Consider the following 20,924-nt stretch of genomic DNA (forward strand, 5'->3'; position numbering starts at 1 on the left):
GATCAGGTGAGAAGAGGAGTGAACTGTGAAGACAGAGGGAGGGATAGAAACATGGACAATAGGTGCAGGAGTAGGCCATTCGGCCCTTTGAGCCAGCACCGCCATTCAATGTGATCATGGCTGACCATCCCCAATCAGTACCCCGTTCCTGCCTTCTCCCCATATCCTCTGACTCCGTATGTAGGTGGAATGAGGGGGGGGGGGGGGGGTGATGGGATGAGGGGAGGAATGGGAGTGGGAGAAACGGGGTGGGGCACAGAGAATAGAGCGGGGGGGGGGGAGAGAGAGAAGGGGGAGAGAATGTCAGCTAAAACTGGAGAACTCCAGTGTGGATACAGAAGTAGTTAGACACAAAGTGCTGGAGTAACAGCGGATCGGGCAGCATCTGTGGAGAGAAGGAACGGGTGATGCTTGGGTGTTGACCCTTCATCATAAGTTCAGGGAGGAGTAGGCCATTCGGCCCTCTGAGAATTCCACAGACTCGCCACTCTCTGTGAGAAAAAGTGTTTCCTCGTCTCCATTCTAAATGGCTTACTCCTTATTCTTAATATGTGGCCCCTGGTTCTGGACTCCCCCAATATCGGGAACATGTTTCCTGCCTCTAGCGTGTCCAAGCCCTTAACAATCTTATATGTTTCAATGAGGTGCCCTCTCATCCTTCTAAACTCCAGTCTACTCCTCCATTCACATTCTGTCTGGTCTCCATTGGGTTGTGAGGGGCTGTTTGCTGGTCTAGTTGGTGTGTGTGTGTGTGTGTGTGTGTGTGTGTGTGTGTGTGTGTGTGTGGGGGGGGGGGGGAGGAGCGGTCAGTTTTTGTCCATTGGGCTAGCAGGGCGGGGCCGGGCCGAAGGGCGTGTGTGTGTATGTGGGGGGGGGGTTGAGGACACTGGGCGTGTGTGAGGGAGGAGTGGTCAGTTTTTGTCCATTGGGCTAGCAGTGCTGGGCCGAAGGGCGTGTGTGTGTGGGGGGGGGGGGGGTGAGGACACTGGGCGTGTGTGAGGGAGGAGCGGTCAGTTTTTGTCCATTGGGCTAGCAGGGCGGGGCCGGGCCGAAGGGCGTGTGTGTGTGGTGCTGGGGGTTGGGGAAGGGTTAACCCCGGGCTGGGCTGGGCTGGGCTGGGCTGTCCTGTCTCTGTGTCTGTGGTGCCGGCTCCCCGCGGTCACTCTGCTGCTGCCGCCGCCCATGGACACCCCGGTGCCGGCGTCGGACTGCGCCGTGTGTCGCTCCCCCGGTCTGGGTGCCAGCGCCCGGCGTCTGCCCTGTGGTCACCGCCTGTGCTCCGACTGTGCCCGATACTCGGATACAGCGCTGGGTGGCAGCCTGGACTGTCCCACCTGTAGTGGCCCCGTCACTGCCCCGCTCCCCGCACTAGATGTAGCAACAGCAGCAGCAGGTGGACGGGCCGAGCGGCTGTGTCCCCAACACGGGCAACCCCTACAACTCTTCTGTCAGCAGGACGGCCAGTGTGTGTGTACATCGTGTATGGATAGTGGATCTCACCGGGAACACACCGTCACCTCGCTGGATACTGCCCGGGACTCGCTCAAGGTACACGGGGAGACAAGGGGGAGAGGGATGGGGTGGAGACAGGGGGTAGAGACAGGGGGTAGAGACAGGGGGGTAGAGACAAGGGGGGTAGAGACAGGGGGGTAGAGACAGGGGGGAGAGACAGGGGGTAGAGACAGGGGGTAGAGACAGGGGGGGAAGAGACAGGGGGGAGAGACAGGGGGGTAGAGACAGGGGGGGTAGAGACAGGGGGTAGAGACAGGGGGTAGAGACAGGGGGTAGAGACAGGGGGTAGAGACAGGGGGGTAGAGACAGGGGGGTAGAGACAGGGGGGTAGAGACAGGGGGTAGAGACAGGGGGGTAGAGACAGGGGGGTAGAGACAGGGGGGTAGAGACAGGGGGTAGAGACAGGGGGGTAGAGACAGGGGGAGAGGGGGGTAGAGACAGGGGGGAGAGACAGGGGGTAGAGACAGGGGGTAGAGACAAGGGGAGAGGGGGGTAGAGACAGGGGGGAGAGACAGGGGGGAGAGACAGGGGGTAGAGACAGGGGATAGAGACAAGGGGAGAGGGGGGTAGAGACAGGGGGTAGAGACAGGGGGTAGAGACAGGGGGTAGAGACAGGGGGGAGAGACAGGGGGTAGAGACAGGGGGGAGAGACAGGGGGTAGAGACAGGGGGGAGAGACAGGGGGTAGAGACAGGGGGTAGAGACAGGGGGGAGAGAGGGAGAAGGGGTAGAGACAGGGGGAGAGACAGGGGGTAGAGACAGGGGGTAGAGACAGGGGGTAGAGACAGGGGGGAGAGACAGGGGGTAGAGACAGGGGGTAGAGACAGGGGGGAGAGAGGGAGAAGGGGTAGAGACAGGGGGAGAGACAGGGGGTAGAGACAGGGGGTAGAGACAGGGGGTAGAGAGGGAGAAGGGGTAGAGGGAGACAGGGGGTAGAGGGAGAGTGGGTAGAGAGAGGGGGGGGAGAGGGGAGTAGGGAGAGAGGGGGTAGGGAGAGAGGGGGTAGGGAGAGAGGTAGAGAGAGATGGGAATAGAGAGAGGTAGAGAGAGACAGGGGGTAGAGAGAGTGGAGGGGGGTAGTGAGCGAGAGGGGGGGAGAGGGAGAGAGAGCGAGAGTGAGGGGGAGAGAGAGGGGGGAGACAGGCAGGTAGAGAGAGAGGGGGAGAGGGGGTAGAGGAAGAGAGAGGGGTGGCGAGAGGTGGTAGAGAGAGGGACGGGGGGAGAGAGGGGTATGGGGGTAGAGAGAGGGGGAGTGGGATATAGAGGGGCGCACTGGTAGAAGGGGCACAATTACAGGGGCGCACTGGTAGAGCTGCACCCTCACGGCGCCAGAGACCCGGGTGCTGTCTGTGTGGAGTTTACACGTTCTCCCCGTGGGTTCCTTCCTCGCATCTTCGGGAGACGTGCAGGTTGATCGGCCCAGTGTAAATTGTCTGGAGTGGATGAGAAAGCGGGATAACGTAGAACTAGTGTGGAAGGGTAGTAAGCGAAATATAGACACAACATGCTGGAGTAACTAACTCCGCGGGACAGGCAGCATCTCTGGAGAGAAGGATGGGTGATGTTTCGGGTTGAGACCCTTCCTCAGACTCATCCACTCCCGAAACGTCGCCCATTCCTTCTCTCCAGAGATGCTGCCTGTCCCGCTGAGTTAGTTACTCCAGCGTAAACTGGGTGGGCCATCTGCCTGTAACTTGAACGCGTTTTGTTCCTGGCTGCACCACCTTTATCTCCGAAGCTGTGGCATATATCCCTGTATAGCCTGTAACACTGTTTCTGTAGCTGCAACTTATTTGTCAGTCGCTGTAATAATATTATTTCCTGCAGCTCTAACATCAAATTCCCCTGTAGTTGTAACACTGTTTCTCTGGTAATTCTCTGGTAATTCTCTTGATCTATAGGGAGAGGTTGAGTGGGCTGGGACTATTCCATGGAGTGCAGGAGGATGAGGGGTGATCTTATAGAGTTGTATAAAATCATGAGAGGAATAGATTGGGTAGATGCACAGAGTCTCTTGCCCAGAGTAGGGGAATCGAGGACCAGAGGACCTAGGTTCAAGGTGAAGGGGGGAAGATTTAGACAATAGACAATAGACAATAGGTGCAGGAGTAGGCCATTTGGCCCTTCGAGCCAGCACCGCCATTCAATGTGATCATGGCTGATCATCCCCAATCAGTACCCCGTTCCTGCCTTCTCTCCATTTAATAGGAATCTGAGGGGTCACTTTTTTCACACAAAGGGTGGTGGGTGCACGGAACAAGCTGCCAGAGGAGGTAGTTGAGGCTGGGACTATCCCAACATTTGAGAAACAGTTAGGCAGGTACATGTGTGGACACAAAATGCAGGAGTAACTCAGCGGGATAGGCAGCATCTCTGGAGAGAAGGAATGTGTGACATCTCGGATTGAGACCTCCTTCAGCCTGAAGAAGGGTCTCGACCCGAGAAGTCACCCATTCCTCCTCTCCGGAGATGCTGTTTGTCCCGCTGAGTTACTCCAGCATTTGGTGTCTATCTTCCGTTTAAACCAGAATTTACAGTTCCTTCCTAAACAGGTACATGGATAGGACAGGTTTGGAGGGATATGGACCAAACACAGGAGTGTATCCTGAAGTTCTAACATCAAATTCCCCTGTGTAATTTTTTTTGAGTTCCATTACATTTCCCTGTAGCTGAAACTTTTTAAATTCTGTATTTATTTTCGATGCTCTAACATTAAATTCTTCTGTGGCTATAACGTTCTGTATCTGTAATTTTTTTTCTATAACTCTAACATTTCTCTGTGGCAGTAACACTGTTTCTCTAATCGACATTTGGTTTCTCTAACCGACACTTGAAACATATAAGATTGTTAAGGGCTTGGACACGCTAGAGGCAGGAAACATGTTCCCGATGTTGGGGGAGTCCAGAACCAGGGGCCACAGTTTAAGAATAAGGAGTAAGCCATTTAGAACGGAGACGAGGAAACACTTTTTCTCACAGAGAGTGGTGAGTCTGTGGAATTATCTGCCTCAGAGGGCGGTGGAGGCAGGTTCTCTGGATGCTTTCAAGAGAGAGCTAGATAGGGCTCTTAAAGATAGCAGAGTCAGGGGATATGGGGAGAAGGCAGGAACGGGGTACTGATTGTGGATGATCAGCCGTGATCACATTGAATGGCGGTGCTGGCTCGAAGGGCCGAATGGCCTACTCCTGCACCTATTGTCTATTGTTTATTATCACTATTTTAGTGACATTACTGTGTGGTTTATACACAGGAGGGAAAATGACATCAACAGTTTCATTTTTAATTGTGTTTACGAGGATAATGAACCAGGGAGCACAGAGATGTGGAACTAATCAAAGGGCAGCAATAACAAGATACAATATAAAGTCACTGAGTTGAAGATAGACACAAAAAGCTGGAGTAACTCAGCGGGACAGATTCAGATTCAATCGTTATTGTCATTGTGCAGTGTACAGTACAGAGACAACGAAATGCAGTTCGCATCTCACCCAGAAGAGCCAACATAGAATAATGGAACAGTAAAATATATATATGTATATATATATTCAGTCTTCTTCAGTCAGAGTGCAATTCAACATGGAAATAGATCCTTCAGCCCAACTTGTCCATGCTGGTCAAGATGCCGGTCTAAGTTGCTCCCATTTGCCTGTACTTGGCCCATATCCCTCTAAATATTTCCTTTCCATGTACCTGTCCAGGTGAATCTTAAATGTTATCAGTCCCTGCCTCAACTACCCTCTCTGGAAGCTCGTTCCCTACCTACCACCTTCTGTGTGGAAAAAAGTTGCCCCTCAGATTCCTATCTTTGTAGAAACAAGGAACTGCAGATGCTGATTTATAAAGAAAAAAATACACAAAGTGCTGGAGTATCTCTGAAGAACATGGATAGGTGACGTTTTGGGTCGAGTTACCGATGATCATGTTCTCTAAGGATGCTGCCTGGCCTGCTGAGTTACTCCAGTAATCTGTGTTTTTCCTATTAAATCTTTCCCCCTCCAACCTTAAACCTATTCCCTCTTGTTCTTTGTTCCCCTTACCTTGAAAAAAAAGACTGCCTTTGCCCAGCGGAAAGACTATAGATGATTCCAATCAAACCTTCCACAGTGTACAGATACAGGATACAGGGAATAACGTTTAGTGCAAGGTAAAGTCCGATTAAAGATGGTGCGATCGTCTCCAATGAGGTAGATAGTAGCTCAGGACCGCTCTCTAGTTGGTGAGAGGATGCTTCAGTTGCCTGATAACAGCTGGGAAGAAACTGTCCCTGAATCTGGAGGTGTGCGTTTTCACACTTCTGTACCTCTTGCCTGATGGGAGAGGGGAGAAGAGGGAGTGACCGGGGGGGGGTGAGACTGGTCCATAATTATGCTTAAGAAGGAACTGCAGATGCTGGAAAATCTAAGGTAGACAGAAATGCTGGAGAAACTCAGCGGGTGCAGCAGCATCTATGGAGCGAAGGAAATAGGCAACGTTTCGTGCCGAAACGTTGCCTATTTCCTTCGCTCCATAGATGCTGCCGCACCCGCTGAGTTTCTCCAGCATTTTTGTCTACCTTGATCATGCTGCTGGCCTTGCCGAGGCAGCGGGAAGTGTAGATGGGGTTAATGGAAGGGAGGCTGGTTTGTGTGATGGTCTGGGCTGCGTCTACAATTCTCTACAATACCTTGCATTCTTGGATGGGGCTGTTCCCAAACCATGCTGTGATGCATCTCCTTTTCTTCATTAAATTGTTGAAACCATCTCCACAGGAGAAACTGAAGAAGGAAGTTGAGAACCTGCGTATAATCCAACAGGATTGCCACTTCAAGCACCAGGACATGACAATCTCAGAGTCGGACATAAAGGTAGATGGGGGGTGGGGGTGGGGGGGGGGGGGGGGGGGGGGGTGCCGATTTTGATCCGGGGAAATAGTGGAAATGGGCGACTGGATTAAACCTGGGAAGCGCTCCTGTGGCCCAGAGCTCCCACCGGGACAAAGATTTGGGATCTGGACACCAGTGCAGGAATACCACGGGATTAGAGTGTCTGGCAGAGTGCGTCAGCAGCTGTATAGATGTGGCCAGTCACTCCTCTGCATGGCTGGTGGGACAGAGGAGGGAGCAGAGTTTCCGATTCCAGCTGTTCGGGCGTCAGTGTGGTGCAGCTGGCAAAGGGTCTGTCCCCCTTTCCAGAAGTTATTCCTGCCTCGCAGCGCCAAAGTCCTGGGTTTGACCCTGCGCTGTCTGTGTGGAGTTTGCACGTTCTCCCTGTGACCGCCTGGGTTTCCTCCGGGTGCTCCGGTTTTCCTCCCACATCCCAAAGACGTGCGGGTTTGTAGGTTAATTGGACTGTAGTGCCCCTAGTGTGGGTTGTACCTCAGAACTCCTCTGAGACTTCAGCGCTCTAAACCTTTCCAATCCATGTACCTGCCCAAATGATTAATCCCATTTATCTGCATTTGGCCCATAATCCCACTCAATCTTACAGACAAAGACCTGTAGCTGCTGGTTTACTAAAGAGAGACTGCTGGAGTAACTCGGGCAGCATCTGTGTAGAACATCTGTAGGTGATGTTTCATGTCACCTCCACTAAATCTTTACTATCCCTGTACCTGTCCAAACACGGTTACAGTCCCTGCCTCAACTACCTCCTCTGGCAGCTCGTTCCATACACCCACTGTGTGGAAAAAGTTGCCCCTCAGGTTCCTATTAAATCTCTCGTCTCTCACCTTAAACCCATGTCCTCTGGGTTCTTGACTACTCTACTCTGGGTAAAAGATGTGATACACCTGTATCAGATCACCCTTTAGCCTCTTGCGCTCCAAGGCATCCTAGCCTGACCAGCCTCTCCCTGTAGCTCAGTCCCTCGAGTCCTGGCAACATCTTTGTAAATCTTCTCTGCACCCTTTCCAGCTTTAACAACATCCTTCATACAGCAGGATGACTAAAACTGAACACAATACTCCAACCGTGGCCTCACCAACGTCTTACATAGAAACATAGAAAATAGGTGCAGGAGTAGGCCATTCGGCCCTTCAAGCCTGCACCGCCATTCAATGTGATCATGGCTGATCATCCAACTCAGTATCCCATCCCTGCCTTCTCTCCATACCCCCTGATCCCTTTTGCCACAAGGGCCACATCTAACTCCCTCTTAAATATAGCCAATGAACTGGCCTCAACTACCTTCTGTGGCAGAGAATTCCACAGATTCACCACTCTCTGTGTGAAAAATGATTTTCTCATCTCGGTCCTAAAAGACTTCCCTCTTATCCTTAAACTGTGACCCCTTGCTCTGGACTTCCCCAACATCGGGAACAATCTTCCTGCATCTAGCCTGTCCAACCCCTTAAGAATTTTGTAAGTTTCTATAAGATCCCCCCTCAATCTTCTAAATTCTAGCGTGTACAAGCCGAGTCTATCCAGTCTTTCTTCATATGAAAGTCCTGCCATCCCAGGAATCAGTCTGCTGAGCCTTCTCTGTACTCCCTCTATGGCAAGAATGTCCTTCCTCAGATTAGGAGACCAAAACCGTACGCATGTGTGGTCTCACCAAGACCCTGTACAACTGCAGTAGAATCTCTCTGCTCTTATACTCAAATCCTTGTACAAATGTAGCAACATCCCAATATCTATGCTCAATAATAGATAGACACAAAGTGCTGGAGTAACTCAGCGGGTCAGGCAGCATCTCTGGAGAAAAAGAATGGGTGACCCTTCTTCAATCTGAAACGTAGCCCATCCATTTTCTCCAGAGATGCTGCCTGACGTTGTTACTCCAGCATTTTGTGTCTCTCTTTGGTATAGAAGATCAGCAGTTCTTTGTTTCCACATTCTGTGTTCAATACCCGGGCTGATGAAGGCCAATGTACCAAAAGCATTCTTTAACACCCTATCTACCTGTGATGCCACTTACAGGTGACTATGTACCTGCACTGCTAGATCCCTCTGCTCTACAACATTCCCCAGGGCCCTGCTGTTCACTGTGAAGGTCCCGTCCTGGTCTTTTGAGGATCTGCAATGTGTTCTGTGGGACTCGGAGGGGTTGTACCCTCATGTTGCTGGGCCACTGGCGTAATCGTTCCCGGCTTTTGCCATTCCAGACACAGATCGACCAGCTGAAGAGAAACCTGACGAAGAAGTTTACGGAGTGGAGGAAGTGTCTGGAGGAGGATGAGGAGTGTGCACTGAAGGTGATCGACACTGAGGGGGAGAAGGTGTTGGTGCCGAGCAGGAGGAGCGGCGACGAGTTGATACATAGGATGAACCAGATCAAGCTGATTGACGACGAGACACGAAGCCTGGTGCAGCAAAGCCCTCTGCAGTTTATCCAGGTACAGGTGTGGTTGCGGGTTATCCCGGGTCAAACCTCACCCCAGTTGTCCCGGGCCAAACCTCACCCCAGTTATCCCGGGCCAAACCTCACCCGTTATCCCGGGTCAAACCTCGCCCCAGTTATCCCGGGTCAAACCTCACCCCAGTTATCCCAGGTCAAACCTCACCCCAGTTATCCCAGGTCAAACCTCACCCCAGTTATACCGGGTCAAACCTCACCCCAGTTATCCCGGGTCAAACCTCACCCCAGTTATCCCGGGTCAGACATGACCCTATGGTTTATCCCGCTACAGAATTTACTCGGCAGTTTATCCCGGCACTGTACTATCCGACGGTGCGAGTTCATTCCAAGTGCTCTCCCGAGTTTTAAAAAAATCAAACTCGTGGTAAGCACGGAGAGTGAACGTAGTGGGTACGTCGGAGCTCGGGGATGTCTCTTAGCGCTACCGGCAGGTACTCGGGAAGACTCGCTAACGGCAGGTAAGCACGGGAAGACTCGTGAAGATTTTTCAACATGTTGAAAAATGTCCACGAGAGCCCCGAGTACCGACGAGTGGCCATTACCGTAAATCTCCGAGTTGGAATCAGGGGAAACTCAGGAGAGCTCTTGGAATGAACTCGTACCGTGGGACAGGGGTTTAAGTTGTTGTACTAAGGAAAAGATTAGCGAAGACAAATGTAGGTCCCTTACAATCAGAGACAGGTGAATTTATAATGGGGAAACAAGGAAATGGTGCAACAGTTAGACGTACTTTGGTTCTGTCTTCACTAAGGAAGACACAAACAAATACTAGGGGACCGTGGATCTAGTGCGAGGGAGGAACTGAAGGGAATCCACATTAGTCGGAAAATGGTGTTAGGTAACTGTTGGGACTGAAGGCAGATAAATCCTCAGGGCCTGATGGTCTGCATGCCAGAGTGCTCAAGGAGGTGGCCCTAGAAATCGTGGATGCATTGGTGATCATTTTCCAATGTTCTCTCGACTCTGGATCAGTTCCTGTGGACTGGAGGGTAGCCAATGTAACTCCACTTTTTAAGAAAAGATGGAGAGAAAAAACAGGGAATTATAGACCAGTTACCCTTACAGGGTAGATGCTTGAGTCAATTATTAAAGATGTAATAGCAGCGCATTTGGAAAGCAGTGACAGGATCAGTCAAAGTCAGCATGGATTTATGAAGGGGAAATCATACTCGACTAATCTGGAATTTTTTGAGGATGTAACAAGTAGAATGGATAAGGGAGAGCCAGTGGATGTGGTGTATCTGGACTTTCATAAAGCCTTTGACAAGGTCCCACACAAGAGATTAGTGTGCAAAATTAGAGCACATGGTATTGGGGGTAGGGTATTGACATGGATCGAGAACTGGTTGGCAGCCAGGAAGCAAAGAGTAGGAATTAACGGGTCCTTTTCAGAATGGCAGGCAGTGACTAGTGGGGTGCCGCAAGGCTCAGTGCTGAGATCAGTTATTTACAATAGATATTAACGATTTAGATGAGGGAATTAAATGTGACATCTCCAAGTTTGCGGATGACACAAAGCTCGGTGGCAGTGTTAGCTGCAAGGATGTTACAAGGCTGCAGGGTGACTTGGATAGGTTGGGTGAGTGGGAAGATGCAGTATAATGTAGTTAAATGTGAATTCTAAAGGGCCCTGGTGAGACCGCACTTGGAGTATTGTGTGCCATTTTGATCCCCTAATTTAAGAAAGGACATTCTTGCTATTGAGGGAGTGCAGCGTAGGTTCACCAGGTTAATTCCCAGGATGGCGGGACTGTCATATGACGAAATAATGGGTCGACTGGGCTTGCATTCATTGGAATTAAGGATGAGAGGGAATCTTATCAAAACATATACATTTCTTAAACAATTGGACAGGCTAGATGTGGGAAAAATGTTCCCAATGTTGGGGGAGTCCAGAACCAGGGGTCACAGTTTGAGAATAAGGAGTGGGCCATTTAGGACTGAGATGAGGCAACATTTTTTCACCAAGAGAGTTGTGAATCTGTGGAATTCTCTGCCACAGAAGGCAGTGGATGCCAATTTACTGGATGTTTTCAAGAGTTAGATTTAGCTCTTGGGGCTTAAGGAATCAAGGGATATGGGGGAAAGCAGGAACGGGGTACTGATTTTAGATGATCAGCCATGATCATATTAAATGGCGGTGCTGGCTCGAAGGTCCAAATGGCCTACTCCTGCACCTATGTTTCTATGTTACTTATGTTCAGATCCCCCCCCCCCCCCCCATAGCCCTTCCACACAGATCTATATTGGTGAGACGGATGTTGGGCGATCGTTTCGCCGAATACCTCCGCTCGGTCCGCAATAACCAAGCTGACCTCCCGGTGGCTCAGCACTTCAACTCCCCCTCCCACTCCGTCTCCGACCTCTCTGCCCTGGGTCTCCTCCATGGCCACAGCGAGCAACACCGGAAATTGGAGGAACAGCACCTCATATTCCGCTTGGGGAGCCTGCATCCTGCGGGCATGAACATCGAATTCTCCCAATTTTGTTAGTTCTTGCTGTCTCCTCCCCTTCCTCAGTCCCCCTGCTGTCTCCTCCCATCCCCCAGCCTTCGGGCTCCTCCTCCTTTTTCCCTTCTTGTCCCCGCCCCCCCCCCACCCCCGATCAGTCTGAAGAAGGGTTTCGGCCGAAACGTTGTTTCCTTCGCTCCATAGATGCTGCTGCACCCGCTGAGTTTCTCTAGCTTTTTTGTGCCCCTCCACACATGCCTCCCTTCCACAGGGTACACAGAATGGGCTACAACACCATGGCCGCACAGTCCTGTCCTCTGGGGCGGGAGCTTCATTGGGCCTCCCCGTGGGGTGACCCTCTGATAATCCGCTTGGGTTGGCAGAGCTGGGACTGAGATCAGAGGCCAGACCAGGACTGGAACAGGTACAACACCTCCAACGCTCCCTCTGATAACTCGCAGGACTCAGAAACGTGCTCGAACACTTGGCTGGTGTGTTTTCTCTGGGGGGGTTGGAGACTAGTATATTATCATCACGTCTAGAGGCACATGTAGCGGTAGAGTTGCTGCCTCACTGCGCCAGAGACCTGCGTTCCATCCTGGCTACGGGTGCTGTCTGTAGCGAGTTTGCACGTTCTCCCTTGGGCTTCCTCCAGGTGTTCCATTTCCTCCCACACTCCAAAGACACTCCATGCAGGTTTGTAGGTTAATTGTCTTTGAAAATTGTCCCTAGCGTGTAGGATAGTGTCAGTGTCATAGAGTGACAGTGTGGAAACAGGCCCTTTGGCCCAACTTGCCCACACCAGCCAACATGTCCCACCCACACTCCTTCCACCTGCCTGGGTTTGACCCATATCCCTCCAAACCTGTCCTATCCATGTATCTGTTTCTTAAACGTTGGGATAGTCTCACTGTACGGGGATCACTGGGCAAAGGGCCAGTTTCCACGCTGTATGTCTAAAACTAAAGTAATGTCTACTGAAACTGAATATCTTTGTGCACTATCCAGTCAAATCATACTTACTGCACACAAGTACAGTCAGGTCGCGCAACAGCAAAAGGTCTATTGTCACAGCTGCAGAAAAAGTGCAATGGCAGCAACCAGGTGGATTGGGAGATCAGGAATACATCCATCCCAGAGAAGTCTGTTCAACATGTAGCAAGGAACAGCAGATGCTGGTTTATACAGAAGATAGACACAAAGTACTGGAGTAACTCAGTGGGTCAGGGAGGGAAAAAGAATAGGAGACGTTTCAGGTTGGAACTCTTCTTCAGACGAGAGTACAGGAGTGGGAAACTAGAGGTGGGAAAAGGGCAGAACACATCAGGGCTAGCAACAGATGACCTCAGGAAAGCTGGAGCCCATAATGGCCCATTGTTGCTCAGGTAGGATAAGAGTGAGGAAGAAGCTGTTCCTCAATCTGCAGGTACATGCTTCCAAGCTTCTGCCCGACAGGAGAAGAGTGGTCCTTGGTTTTGCTGGATGCTTACCTGGGGCAGCGTGGTGTAGATGGAGATTCAGATTCAAGATTCAGATTCAACTTTAATTGTCATTGTCAGTGTACAGTACAGAGACAACGAAATGCAGTTAGCATCTCCCTGGAAGAGCGACATAGAATATGATTTCAATAAATAAATCTATTTACATGTATACAGACATAGTGTTTTTCCTGTGGGAGGAGTGTCCGGGGGGTGGGGGGGTGATTGGCAGTCACCGAGGTACATTGTTGAGTAGAGTGACAGCAGCAGGGAAGAAGCTGTTCCTGGACCTGCTGGTCCGGCAACGGAGAGACCTGTAGCGCCTCCCGGATGGTAGGAGGGTAAACAGTCCATGGTTGGGGTGAGAGCAGTCCTTGATGATGCTGAGCGCCCTCCGCAGACAACGCTTGCTTTGGACAGACTCAATGGAGGGGAGCGAGGAACCGGTGATGCGTTGGGCAATTTTCACCACCCTCTGCAGTGCTTTCCGGTCAGAGACAGAGCAGTTGCCATACCATACTGTGATACAGTTGGTAATGATTCTCTCGATGGTGCAGCGGTAGAAGTTCACCAGAATCTGAGGAGACAGATGGACCTTCTTCAGTCTCCTCAGGAAGAAGAGACGCTGGTGAGCCATCTTGACCAGAGTTGAGGTATTGTGGGTCCAAGAGAGGTCATCGGAGATGTTGACCCCCAGGAACCTGAAGCTGGAAACACATTCCACCTCCGTCCCGTTGATGTGGATGGGGGTGTGCGTGCCGCCCCTAGACTTCCTGAAGTCTACAATGAGCTCCTTGGTCTTCTTGGAGTTAAGGGCCAGGTTGTTGTCAGCGCACCATGCTGCTAGGAGCTGGACCTCCTCCCTATAGGCCGACTCATCGTTGTTGCTGATGAGGCCAATCACCGTTGTATCACCTGCATACTTGATGATGGTGTTAGTACCATGTACAGGTGTGCAGTCATAGGTGAAGAGGGAGTAGAGGAGGGGGCTCAGCACACAGCCCTGTGGAACGCCGGTGTTCAGGGTGAGGGTTGAAGAGGTGTGCTTGTCTAACCTAACAGACTGGGGTCTGTAGGTTAGAAAGTCCAGTATCCAGTTGCAGAGGGAGGGGTCGATGCCCAGGTTACCGAGTTTGGTGATCAGTTTAGAGGGTATAATGGTGTTGAATGCTGAGCTGTAATCGATGAACAGCATTCTTACGTAAGTGTGTCTGTTGTCGAGGTGGGAGAAGGCGGAGTGAAGTGCCGTTGAGATGGCATCCTCCGTACTCCTGTTCTTGCAGCAGGCAAACTGATAGGGATCCAATGTGGGGGGTAGGCAGCCTTTGAGGTGTGCCAGGACCAGCCTCTCGAAGCACTTGGTGATGATGGGGGTAAGTGCAACTGGGCGGAAGTCGTTGAGGGAAGGTGGATGGTAGTCTGGTCTGTGTGGATGGATTGGCCTACATCCGGATGGGGCCAGCATTGGCTGCCTTGCCAACAGTCTGTCTGTTCCTTCCTTCTTTGTTTGTTTTAGTATGTGTTAAATGTATGTTTTATGTGGGGGGGGTGTTGGGGGAAACGTTTTTTAATCTCTTACCTCAACGGAGATGCGATTTATTTTCCGTATCGTATCTCCGTCCACACTGCGGCCTAACATTGAGGAGTTGGTGGCCTCTTGCTGGAGATTGACTTTGGGAGCTCCAACCGCGGGAGCCTGCGGACTTAACATCGTGGAGCTCACGGTCCCTGGTTAGCATGAGCTTCGATCGCCCTGACGCGGAGGCTTCGAGCGGGAGCTTCAATCGCCCCGAGAATAAAGAGGAAGATTAGGCTTTATTGCCTTCCATCACAGCGAGGAACGTGGGGAATCCGCTGTGGTGGATGGTTATGTTAACTTTGGTGTAGTTGTGAGACTTGGTGCTTTTTTTTAGTATGGCTGTGCGGTAATTCGAGTTTCACTGTACCTTAATTAGTACACGTGACAATAAACAGCCCTTTGAACATCCTCAACTGTCTGCAGTGAGGGGTGACCAGGTAAAGTAGACAAGTTGTGAGAGGCAAGGGCAATGTGGCTATTCAATCTTTCTCCCAGGGTGGAAATTCAAAGACTGGAGGGCAGAACGTTAAGGTGAGATTTAAGGGAGACTAGACCAAGTGCAGACCCATTGGGTCTGTTCCCCCAACACGTGGTTGGGGGGGTTGCTGCAGCTTCACACGCACACTAACCACCCCCCCCCCCCCCCCCCCACACACACACACACACACACACACGGGAGGGGGGAAAGGATGGGGAGAGAGGGAGGGGGAAAGGGGGGGGATAGAGCAGGGGGAGAGGGAGGAGAGGGTAGTGGGGAGTGGGAGGAGAGGAGGGGGAGAGAGAGGAGATGGGGGGAGTGGGGAGGGGGAGGAAGGGAGAGGGTGAAGGGGAGGGGAGAGGGGGTTGGAGGAGGGGAGAGGGGGTTGATGTGTGGGGCAAGTTATTTTCAAACAGAAGGTGGTGGGTGCCTGGTACGTGCTGCCAGGGGTGGTGGTGGAGGCAGATATGATCGTGGTTTTTGAGAGGCTTGTACATGTACACATGGATATGCAGGAACCCAAATACAGGCACTTTATGATTGTTACATTTAGTGTAATGATTGACACATCACGGGCTGAATGGGCCTATTTTCCGGTGCTGTGGTGTTTTATGTTCCCTCTTATAGTCTGGCTGTGATTTAATTAACCTCTGCTCTCCTTCCTCCCCCCCCCCCCACCACAGGACTCCAGCCAGCTCCTCCAGAAGTAAGTGTCTTTCAGTCACTCTGCTGCAGGGGTTGGTTCACAGTGTTATCAGGGTCTCTGCCTACTTTTCCCTGACCAGCGTTCCCACACCGCAGAAAACAAAAGCCGTGCACACTCAGTGGAACAGTCGGCAGCGGGTGGAACTGCTGCACCCAGGCTCCATCCTGACCTCCGGCGCTGGAGTTTGCACATTCTCCCCTCTCTCTTGTGTAGGCGAGGCAGCTGAGGAGGGAGGCCAAGGGGAGAGGACATTGCATGCTGTTCTGGTCACCCCATTACAGGAAGGATGTGGAGGCTTTGGAGAGGGTGCAGAGGAGGCTTATCCGAATGATTCCTAGGTTAGGGGGCATTGGTTGAGGGGGGGAGACCTGATAGAAGTTTCCAAAATTCTGAGAGGCTTAGATAGGGTAGACTGAACCTTCTTCCTACTCAGGGTGGAAATGTCAAAGAGTAGAGGGCATAGCTTTGTGAGAGGGAGCAAGTTTAAAGGACAGGGTGGTGGGTGCCTGGAACATGTTGCCAGCTGTGGTGGATGGGGATCCTATAGTGGCGTTTAAGAGGCTTTTGGACAGGCACTTGGATATATGGGGAATGGAGGGATATGGGTCACGTGCAGGCCGAGGGGATTAATTTAACTTGGCATTGTGTTCAGCAAGGACATTGTGGGCTGAAGGGCCTGTTCAATGACGCCATGCGGAGGGCCTCTCTGTGATGCACGGCTCTGGGGATCTGTGGGTAGCGCGGGAGAGGGTGGATTAGTTGCGAAGGGAGCACAGTGTTGTCTGATGAAGATCTCACCTCGTTGCAGAGTTGCGGAGGAGGAGAAGGTGCCGACTCCCGAAGTCCCGAAGCTGGTCCTCAACCTGTGCAGTGCCCCGGAGGCCATCAAGAAACGCCTGAGAAGCTCCTTCATGTACCAGTCGGCCATCTTGGGAACCACCAGTAAGTGAGCGGGGAGGCTGGGACTTTTATACACGGGAGCAAGAGGATGGGCAAAATCATCAGCATGAGCTGGATGGCCAGGCTGGTCCCAGCACTCCAGGGGGAAGTCTGAACTGAGGGTCATCGGTGAGAGGGCTCAATTTTTAGGGGAAAGTGGAAGGTTAAGTTTGTCACATGGAAGGGGCTGACACAGAGAGCTCTAGAGGTAGGAACATGAATAATGTTTCATTGCACAGGTACAATTGGAAAGGTTTAGAGGGATGTGGGCAAAATGTTTAAAAAAGGGCACGTTGGTCTGCATGGACAACTTGGATTGAACGGCCTGTTTCAGTGCATAGAACCTTGTGTGTAGCTGTTTGGAACTGCACCAAATGCCTTTCAAATGCCCACCTATACCATGTCGACTGGTCCACCCTGATCTACCCTGTGGTTATATCCTCAAAGTGGTTGCAGGTTTAGAGTTGTACAGTACAGAAACAGGCCAAACTTGCCCACTTACACTAGTCCCACCTTACCTTGTGTGCTCCATATCCCTCTAAACATTTACCTTTTAAATATCGTTATAGTACCGGCTGCAACTACTTCCTCTGGCAGTTCATTCCATATACGCATCCTGTGTGTGAAAAAGTTGCCCCTCGGGTCCCTATTCAATCTTTCACCTCACCTTAACCCTAAGCCCTCTGGTTCTCCATTCCCTTACACAAGAATAAAATACTCTGCTTCATCCTCTCTTCCAAGTTGGGGAGTGGAGAATCCTCCCAAGATTGTTATCCAATGCCCAATATTTCTCCGAGGCTCAGCTTCCACTGCGAGCATTGGCCTTCATCAGTCAGTATATTGAATAAAGAAGTTGGGACGTTAAGTTACAATAGATAATAGACAGTAGGTGCAGGAGTAGGCCATTCGGCCCTTCGAGCCAGCACCGCCATTCAATGTGATCATGGCTGATCATCCACAATCAGTACCACGTTCCTGACTTCTCCCCATATCCCCTGACTACGCTATTTTTAAGAGCCCTATCTAGCTCTCTCTTGAAAGCATCCAGAGAACCTGCCTCCACCGCCCTCTGAGGCAGAGAATTCCACAGTTGAACAAGATGTTAATAAGGATACATTTGGAGTATTGTGTTCAGTTTTGGTCTCCCTGATATAGGAAAGATGTCATTAAACTGGATAGAGTGCAGGGCCTAAGCTATAGGGAAAGGCCGGCTGGGACTTTATTCCTTAGAACACAGGAGGCGTGATCTTATAGAGGTGTACAAAATCATGAGCAAAATAGATAGGGTGAATGGACATTCTTTTACCAAGAGTGTGGGGAATTAAGAACCAAAGGAGAAAGGTTTAATGTGAGGGGGAAGATTTAATATGAATCTAAGGAGCAATAGGAGGGTGGTGGGTATATGGAATGAGCTGCCAGAGGAGGTAGGTACTCTGACAACGTTTAAAAGACATTTGCATAGGTACATGGATAGGAAAGGTTTAGAGAATGTGGAGGTGCTGGTTTATAGTCCAAGGAGGGGCTCCGACCTGAAATGTCACCTATTCCTTTTCTCCAGACATGTTGCCTGACCCGCTGGGTTACTCCAGTTTTTTTGTATCCATCAAGGTTTAGAGGGATCTGGGCCAAATGCAGGCAGGTAGGACTAGCTTGATGGGGCACGTTGGCCGCCATGGGCAAGTTGGGCTGAAGGGCCTGGTTCCGTGCTGTATGGACATTGGGCTGAAGGGCCTGTTTCCGTGCTGTATGACCATAACTCTATGGGGCTTGTTGGTTGGCGTGGGCAAGTTGGGCTGAAGGGCCTGTTTCCGTGCTGTATGACCATAACTCTATGGGGCTTGGTGGTTGGCGTGGGCAAGTTGGGCTGTAGGGCCTGTTTCCGTGCTGTTCCTGAGCTAGTGAGGGTAACGCTGGTGTCCTCCTCCCCCAGCCCAGTGGTCTTCGCTGACGTTGGACCCTGACTCTGCGTACTGGCTGCTGAACGTGTCGGAGGATGAGAAGACTGTGATGTTTGGCTACATGGGGGAGAACTCGTGGCACAACTCCAAGATGTTTGAGAACATGCACCAGGTGCTGTGTGCGCAGAGCTTCACGGCGGGCTGCCACTCGTGGGACGTGCGGACGGGAGGCGTGGCGTGGGGGGCCGGCGTGGCTTACGGCAGCATTGAGCGCGGCGGCCTGGGCTCCTACTTCACCAGCAGCCCCAAGTCGTGGTGCCTGTATTTCTACCGCGGGACGCTGACCGCCTGCCACTGCGACCAGCACGCCTACCTGCTGGAATTCCCCGCCACCAGCAGGGTGCGCCTGCAGCTCGACTACGAGGGTGGCACTCTGGCCTTCTACCAGGTTGGAGAACAACACCGCCACCTCCACACCTTCCACACCGCATTCACCGAGCCCGTCTACCCCGCCTTCTCCTGCTCTGGAAACTCCTCCCTCAAACTCTGCTGAAACAACCCGCCCCACAAGGGTCGGCTCTCTGTCCCGCAATGCCCGGGGAGGAGAGGGGAGGGTGTGTCTGTCACCAAGTCCCTCACCCCTCAAAACGCCACCAAAGCGCTAGCTATTACACATGTTACACAAATCTCCACAGATGTTGTCCTACACGCTGTTACTCCAGTACGCTGCATCTTTTCTATAAAACTAAACCACTTCCAGTTTCTATACAAAACATCCATCACATGCCTCTCTAGTGGCCCATTCATCACCACAAATCTTTCTCAGCACTGAAAACCACCCAGCCAAATTCCACATTCCACCTCCACACAATTAGTGCTCAGTCATAAAGCAGTGCAGATGGGAAACAGGCCCTTCGGCCCACTGTGTCCATGCTGACCCATTCCAACTCATCCTCGAGGGACCTGTAGGCTTTGAGCATCTGACTTGGCCTTTCTAAAAATTATGCTTCAATAGCTATCTTTAACCAATCTATTGGAGAAATCTATAACACCTGCAACAGGACGAGAGATTGATTAGAGACATGGCTAAAGATTTATGTTAAACTAACCCCAGCATCTTGCTTCACTGCTTGCACTAGCACCTGAGCCCAGAACATGACACCCACGCCAGGCCACGCTCTTCGTGCTGGTCCCAGAAGCGGATTCGCAATCACGCATTACAATCGTTGCAGTCTTAAACCTCTCCTCCAACAGCTGACTCTATCTTGCACAAAACATCATCTGCGGATAGCTTGATTGTAATCATGTATTGTCTTTCCGCTGACTGGTTAGCATGCAACAAAAAGCTTTTCATTGTACCTCGGCACACGTGACAATAAACTAAACTAAGCATCCTCCATGTTTTGTACTGGCCGCCTGTTTTGTGATGTCAAGAATTTCTGCACTAAATAAACTTGAGCAATTAAACATGTTTGGATTCTTTGAGCGCAAGCCAAGGCCAAGCCTCTCCAGAGAGCTCTGTGTCCTGTTTAGCTTGGTAGGAACAGCACAAGTCCCCATCAGTACAGGAGCACCGATTAGCCATGCTCTCGCCAAACTGTCCATGACCTCGTTTCAATAGGGAAATGTAGCAGCAGGCCATTTGGCCCATCATTGATCCACATTCCAGCTTTCCCCTCCTTGGTCCTTAATCCCACTCACCCCAACAATATATCCCTCTGTTTGGAACATATTTAATGGCCTTCTCTGGTAGAGAAGCGCCAGATTTGTCAAAGTCTTTCCTCATCATAGTGTCACACAGCCCACCCTGTGTCCCTGGGCTATCCCACCACCAGGAACAACCTTCCTGCATCTATTCTGTCCAGTTGTATCAGGATTGAACAAGTTCCAACCCTATCTATCTCTCTCTCTCTCTCTCTCTCTGCACCAGTTCAGCTGTCCTAGGGTTCAGTAAGGTGAGCATGCAACAAAAGAAACAGCACCCTTCTGAAATGAAGAGTTATAGAGCAACACAACATGGAAACAGGACAAGGTATTTCCACAATGTTGGCACGTAGGGCAAATCCCCTTTGTGTCCATTTAGTTCATATCCTTCTGAACCCAGCGTTAGCCCGCATTGGCCGAGACCAGCTCTCGCCCATCATTAGGTGAGGAGTGATACCCTATTGGCATAGACCAGTGCCCCATTGACATTGACCAGTGCCCCATTGGCATAGACCAGTGCCCCATTGACATAGACCAGTGCCCCATTGGCATTGACCAGAGCCCCATAGACTGGTGCCCCATTGGCATTGACCGGTGCCCCATTGTCATTGACCGGTGCCCCATTGGCATTGACCGGTGCCCCATTGGCATTGACCAGTGCCCCATTGGCATAGACCGGTGTCCCATTGGCATAGACCAGTGCCCCATTGGCATATACCAGTGCCCCGTTGGCATTGACCGGTGCCCCATTGGCATTGACCGGTGCCCCATTGGCATAGACCGGTGCCCCATTGGCATAGACCGGTGCCCCATTGGCATAGACCGGTGCCCCATTGGCATAGACC

The 20,924-nt window shown here is 51.4% G+C and overlaps 1 protein-coding gene across 1 annotated transcript; it reads left to right on the forward strand.

Annotated features, from left to right (window-relative positions):
• Positions 1–1,103: 1,103 nt before the first annotated feature.
• Positions 1,104–19,842, forward strand: LOC116985822 (E3 ubiquitin-protein ligase TRIM39-like). Its single transcript, XM_033040888.1, has 6 exons — positions 1,104–1,548; positions 6,261–6,356; positions 8,594–8,824; positions 15,516–15,538; positions 16,347–16,480; positions 18,408–19,842. The coding sequence occupies exons 1-6, from the start codon at positions 1,183–1,185 to the stop codon at positions 18,926–18,928; spliced, it is 1,371 nt and encodes a 456-aa protein (XP_032896779.1). The 5' UTR covers positions 1,104–1,182; the 3' UTR covers positions 18,929–19,842.
• The last annotated feature ends 1,082 nt before the right edge of the window (positions 19,843–20,924 follow it).

This window comes from Amblyraja radiata, chromosome 2, assembly GCF_010909765.2.
Source record: "Amblyraja radiata isolate CabotCenter1 chromosome 2, sAmbRad1.1.pri, whole genome shotgun sequence".
NCBI lineage: Eukaryota > Metazoa > Chordata > Chondrichthyes > Rajiformes > Rajidae > Amblyraja > Amblyraja radiata.